The following is a 6,908-nucleotide window of genomic DNA, read 5'->3' as shown; positions in this document are numbered from 1 at the left end:
CATATCCCCCCTCCCCCACCCCTGCCCCTACCCCAACCCCCACATCCCATAGTAATTGTCTAGGTTATATACAATGCTTTTAGGATAATATATATTTTTTTTGATGACAAGGGAAACCCGCAGCCACTACCCTTTGGGTGCGCACAGGGTAAAACCCCCGCTCCTATGCAAAAGCTCGCAAACCACATAGGAGAGGTAACCCGCACTAGGCAAGCCCGGTGCGACGAGCTAGACCCAGAAAGCAAACCCCTTGCTTTCGCTGGCAAGGGGTTTCAAACTTGAGACCTCCAACATGGAAGTCCCAAGCCCAAACCACTGGGCCACCCCGAAGGGTATTCATGCTTATAATTATTAGTCTTGGACTAAACATATATGTTTGTATTTTTTCTCCATTTGCGATAGTTTTCATTTAAGCCCACACTTTATTTGCGTGTAAAGCCCTAATGGACCTTAGAGCTTGTTTGCACTTTTGATAACACCGATATCATTGGGTCAACATCACAGTTGAATGACCAATGAGCTCAAGAAGTCTATCATGGCCTCTATATCAATTTGCAATAGCCATGTTATACAAGAAAAACAGTAAGTCGATGCATTTGTACTTAATAATTATTACATATTCAAACTTCTTCTCAAAAATTCATGCATTCATTTTTTTCCAAATAGTCTACCATAATTTAGACATATTTTTATAACTCTATTTTTAGATATTTGAATTATTTTTAGCCGAATCCCTGCACTTATATCCATACTTGGATCCATATTCCTGAATCTTAAAATTTAGAACATTCCAATCAACATAGTGGGGAATTAAGTAGCTTGTGGTAGGCTATCACCACTCCATTTGTTTTTTTATTGGTTCTATCTCCACTTCTTATTCAGTCGACTCACTTAATTTTTTTTCCATTCTCAGTCCAAGTAATTCTTGCTTATATATAGTTTTCCACATACAAAATCTCGGAGTAAATAACATTTTGGTTCAGAAAAAACCTCTTATATACATTATTTGGTAAGTAATGATTATCTGAGGATATTTATAATTGAGTAACCTATTCAAATTTCTATTCGCAATGTCCGCATTGATCAAATGAAGCCACCAGTTTCTCTCCCTTTTTCTTAGGGATGGAGAAATGATAGCACAAAATGTACAAAAACTACTACCATATATGAAAACATAACTTTCTAGCATAGAACTACAGGCAAATAACAAATCCGGTAAATTACTGAAGTAGGACCATAACGGAATATTTGGAGTGTAAATTCAATGATACAGTGCATGAGGCGACCGTGGAAGTGAGGTGAGCATGAAAGTGAGGCTTGATACACATGTTATCCCCAAGAGAGATAGTTTCAAGTATCTTGGATTAATAATCTAGTAAAGTAGGAACACCGACAATGATATCACACATCGTATTGGTGCGGCGTGGATGAAGTGGAGGATTGCTTGCGGAGTCTTGTGTGATAAGAAAGTACCACATAAATTTAATGGTAAGTTCTACATAGTAATGGTTAGACCGACGTGGGGTGGAGTATTGGCCAGTTTGGAACTCTCATGTTCAAAATATGCAAGTTGCGGAAATGAGGATGTTGAGATAGATGTGTAGGCACACAAGGAGAGATAATATAAAGAATGAGGATATCCGGGGAAAGGTGGGAGTGACCTTTGTGGTGGACAAGATGAGGGAAGCAAGATTGAGATGATTTGGACATGTGAATAGGAGATGCACAAATGCCTAGTGAAGAGGTGCGAGAGGTTGGATATAATGGGTACGAGGTGTAGGCTGAGAAAGTATTGGAGAGAGGTAATTAGATAGGACATGCCGCAACTCCAGATTACGGAGGACATAGCCTTAGATAGAAGGATATGGAGGTCGCGTATTAGGGTAGAAGGTAGTAGGTAAGGAGTGTTGTCTTGAATTTCAAGGGGTTCAGTCGTATTTTTATAATGTCTTGCTTTAGATTCCACTATCACTTGTTGTTGATTGTGTTTAGGTTATCGCATAATTCTATGGTTATTATTGTTCCCTTATTAGTTGTTTTGTTTCTCCATTGTTGTTTCCCTTTTTTATGCCTATTTTGATATGTTGTACTCGAGGTGAGGGTCTTCCGAAAACGGCCTCTTCTCCACAAGGTAGGGGTATGCTCTGCGTACACTTTACCTTCCCCAAACCCCACTTGTGGGATTTCACTAGCTAGGTTGTTGTTGTTATCCTCGTAATCCATAAATAGTGTTGCTTTCCTTACTTTCTCCTCATCATTCAGAGGTCTTTTCTCAAGTATAATTTGGACTATTTGACCCTCAAGCTTCAAATAGTGTCTCTCCCATACACTCTAAACTAATCCTATATTTGGTGGATGATTAATTCTAAGAATTTCAAAAGACAAATAGGAATATTTCCTTTCTAGACAAAAAATTGTGATCATATATTTCATAAAAAATTTAGCATAAACCGACCTCTTCCTCAGAAAGAGAAAGAGACAGAGGAAATCAAGGTAGCTAAGAGAAGAAAGAAGCAGACATCACATTTTCCCAAGGCTCACCAAAGGAATCGAAAATGGAAAAAGGTTCTTATATTATTGTGGCATTCAGATATAAAAACTGCAAGTGGTTCACAAGCACAAAAAGATGATGGAGGTTCAGACTATGGTACATGAGTGCATTCAAAAGCATATTTTGCATGATGTAAATAAATACAACAGCTTTATTGGATGGTTCAAGTCTCCTCACTCCTGGAAACACAAATATAAGACAGAAAAAACGATAAACCGTGCCTGCCATAAAACAATAAACCAATGAGTATTACAAGTTAATTATTGGGAATGTCAATTGCACCAAAGATTATCTACAAAAATTTGTCAATCACTGACTACATTGCTCAGATTTCAGGAAAGCACCTGGCATATTTGAGACAAAACCTCCTCGGTCCTCAATGCTGCTTCGTTCTGTATTTGGCTCATGATCTATTGTCATCTGAATAGCTTGACCACCCCGAGAAAGAACAGCTCGTGAATCTCCCACATTAGCTACCCACAATCTTTGGCCATTTATCAGTACAGCAGTGACAGCAGTGGACCCACCTCGGCCCAAAGTAGAACTATTTGAAAGTATTTTCTGGTCAGTTTTTTCATAGGCTTTTGTGATTGCCCGTCGTGGATCTACCCAAAACTCCTCCTAGTAAAATCAGACCCGGAGATGAGATGCCAACTACTCAAAGTTTTCCACTACATCATATATTTCAAACAGCAATTGGAAATTCAGGATGCATAGAAAACTTACCTCCTCTATGATATTGGCAAACAGATGTTTCTGCAGATAAGAAGGAACCTCATCCCCCATATGACCATCATAAATAGCAAACAAGCCAAGCTCGTGTTCTTCAATACGTACAAATTTTGCGACATGGTAATCTTCCATCACATGATCAGCTTTCCCCTTCACTAGGCTAAAACCATACTTAATATTACCCCCGTGGCTTCTTCCTTTAGAGCTAGAAGAAGACTCTCCAACTACGCACTGAGTATTAAAGTAAAAGAAAAATTGAAAGAAGTAAATCCACTAAGGTATTAAGAATAATGAAGATTGAATAAGAAGAGCAAGAATATAACCTAGAAAAGACGAGACATGAAATAATCAACTTCTAAGTGGAGCATATTCAACCCATTTTTTTTAAAGTTGGTCCCAATTAACCAAGGATGCATCAGCCATTCACACATCATTTTGATGCAACTAACAGCATATAGTTCAATTTTCCATCAGAAGTTCCATGAAATGCAAGTTAAGACAAAACCTTAGGCTATCTTCTTCTTCTTCTTTTTTCTCTTAACAAGAAACATATGCAAAACTTCAGTCATTGCACTTAGAAATCTAGTAACTAGATATCCTAAAGTAAATATAACGACGGTCAACTTTACCTTAGTAGTCAATTACAATTGCATTCATAGAGGAAAAGAAAAAGTACTCTAATTCATTTGCAACATCTACTGAGTGTTGCTTATGAGTTCTGCAGAATCTCAATCACACTCAAAGCTCACTTCTTTTTTTATCATTACTGTAAATGAACTCATAACACCACCATAAAAATCATCAAATAAACATGAACAATCAAAATTAAACAAAAGCACATTTTTACCTGTCCACCAAAACAGCCCAATTTCACCATCCTAAATAATCTGCCACAAAAGTAAAAACACATCAACCAAATTTTCAAGAAACAACCATAAACTCATGAAAATGACACCATAAAACTCTACAACTCAATCATTCATCACAACCATAAACCAAAAAAAGGGTAAAAACATATACTTTGAGGGTATTCAAGAACTCAATCAAACTTACCAATTTTAAACTCAAACAAATGATGGGTTAATTGGGTGCTTGCATAACCAAGAACTCCCCTTTTCTTCTTCTTTTTTTTCTTATGTGCTTTTGCCGAACCAACAATGACGGTGAACAGCAAGGAAGCTAAGCTTAACACTCAAAAACCCCTTTGGCTTTACAATCAAAAGATAAAGAAAAAAAAAACTCTTTTTTTTTTCTCCTCTTTTTACGTTACGAAATTTTGTTAACCTTTTGTGAATCTTGTTCTTTTCTTCTCAACCGTCTTCAGGACAAAATTCAAAGAGAGGAGTTTTTGGCTGTTTACAGAGAAAGTATGGAGGGGCAAAATTGGAATATTAAAAAATAAAATGTTGACTTCTCTGTTTTGAACATTTCAATGTTTATTTTATGTTATTTTATTTTTGCTAAAGCGTTACGGTTTCATATACGACCAAATATTGAAGATGTGTTGTTACATCTCTCTCGAAATAAGTGTAATTTAGCAAAATAAAGTTATTTTAAAATAATTATTTTTTATTTAAATTTATTTATTTTTAAAAATTTCGTGTTAAGTTAAAATTAGAAAACAAATTAAAATAGATCATTTTAGGAAATTCAACATAATTATGTTAAATTGTTTTCAACTATATCCTATATTCTCTCTTTATTCTATAATAAGTAAATTTTTAAGACTTTTTTTATTGTTCAAAATAATTGAATTGTTTAAAGTTTAAGATGGATGTTTGAGATTTTTTCTATATTTGTCTTTTCATTTATTGAAATCTTATATTTTCTAGGAGATAAATTACACTACTTACAAAATTATATTTAAGATTTTATAAAAGACAATAGTGGAAAAATTATGTTCTTGAATGCTTTTCTTAATGTGTATATTGCCTCACAAATTCAAGCAATGCACAAATATAAGAAAGATATTTAAGGACATTCTTTAAACCATAATCTTTACATAGTATTGGTTTTTGTGAAATCATAAATATAACTTTATAAGTAGTGTAATTTATCTTCTAGAAAATATGAAACTTTAATAAATGAAATGGCAAATCTGGAGAAAAAAAAATCAAATATTCATCTTGAACTTTGAACAATTCAATTATTCCCCTGTCCACTTTTAATTGTCACAATTTCCTTTTTTAGAGTCAAACGATAAGGACTTTGACTAACGTTTTATGATGTATTTTTTTTATCATATTGATATGCAAAAAAATACAATTTATAGTACTTTTCGTATAGTTTTTTATTATCTAAATTTTTATTTAGAAAATTTGAATTAATGTAATCTAATTTCACTTGGAAAATTAGTCAAAATGACTTTCAAAAAGTGCAACATAACAATTAAAAATGGATAGAGGGAGTATTTTGAACAATAAAAAAAGCCTAAAAAATCACTTAATATGAAATAGAAGGAGTATTTATTGTTTTTTCTTAATGAATGTGAAAAAAAGTTAAAAAGACACTTATTTTGAAACGAAGAAAATACATATTTTCCTGTTCAAATTTTGAATATGAGTCACTTTTTAATAGAAACCTTCAAAATGAAATTTCTTAACATTAAACTCGAATTAATTAATCCCAAAAACAAATTGTGGGAAAACCAAAAATAAAAAAATCTACTATATGTACGACTTCAAATATATTTCTCTTTGAAGCATTCCTTACAAAATCCACAAAAATCTTGACAATTCTTGAGATCAAGTTATGCATTTTATAATAGAAATTCAGAACACAATTTTTGACCATCTACAATATGCATGCCTTTTAATATAGTATTTGCTTATAGTTAGGGGTGTACATGGCCGGGTTGGTTCGGGTTTTTCAAATATCAAACCAAACCATTTAGGTCGGATTTTTAAATTTATAAACCAAACCAAACCAATAAAACTCGGGTTTTTCAACCTCGGGTTATTTCGGGTTTTTTCGGTTTTTCGGGTTGTTTCGGGTTTTTCCGGTAAAGTATTCATACACAACATATAATTTACTTGTACTTCAAATATTTCTTTAGTCCTACCAAAATACAACTATCTAAGATGTTTCTTAAAAATATAACACAATATGATATGATTAATGACACTAAAATATCCAACAAAAATAATAATAATGAAATCGCGTAAAACAAATATTGCAAATTAACAAGTCATAATGAAAATGATCATAATTTAAAAGTACTAAATCATGCTAAAATTAAGTTTAATAAGTATTAGTTACATGACTAAATATTAAAGAAAATTAAAATTAGATTATGTATTTTAATTGTCTAAACCAATGTAAAACTAAAGAACAAATATTCAATATTATAGTCATTCTTAGTGTTGAATTGATTTTCTTTTTGCATTAGTATTAATTTGATTTTAATTTAATTTTTATTATAATTATAAACATCTATGAACTATAATCTTTATTGGACCATTCCGAATTCTAAGTTTTAAACTTGAAATAATATATTAAAAGATAAAAACTATGAAATAGTATAAGAAATATTTTAAAATTATATCAAAGTAAATATTTTTATGTATAAAATAAAATTTTAAAATTACATACATAATGTCGGGGTGGGTTGGGCTCGGGGTGGGGT

General features: G+C 32.7%; 1 protein-coding gene across 1 annotated transcript in view; it reads right to left on the bottom strand.

Annotated features, from left to right (window-relative positions):
- The window catches only part of LOC102581049 (probable protein phosphatase 2C 10), a 7,940-nt gene extending 3,276 nt beyond the window's left edge, over positions 1-4,664 (bottom strand). Inside the window, exons 1-4 of the mRNA XM_006364797.2 lie at positions 4,337-4,664; positions 4,131-4,170; positions 3,278-3,514; positions 2,896-3,172 (exon numbers count right to left, since the gene is read on the bottom strand). Of these exons, the coding sequence (XP_006364859.1) occupies positions 2,896-3,172; positions 3,278-3,514; positions 4,131-4,160 (544 nt within the window). The 5' untranslated portion in view covers positions 4,161-4,170; positions 4,337-4,664. The remainder of the gene's footprint in view (positions 1-2,895; positions 3,173-3,277; positions 3,515-4,130; positions 4,171-4,336) is intronic.
- Positions 4,665-6,908: the final 2,244 nt, after the last annotated feature.

The sequence above is a fragment of the Solanum tuberosum genome, unplaced genomic scaffold, assembly GCF_000226075.1.
Source record: "Solanum tuberosum cultivar DM 1-3 516 R44 unplaced genomic scaffold, SolTub_3.0 scf00517, whole genome shotgun sequence".
Classification (NCBI taxonomy): domain Eukaryota; kingdom Viridiplantae; phylum Streptophyta; class Magnoliopsida; order Solanales; family Solanaceae; genus Solanum; species Solanum tuberosum.
This window is presented reverse-complemented; position numbering and strand designations above follow the sequence as displayed.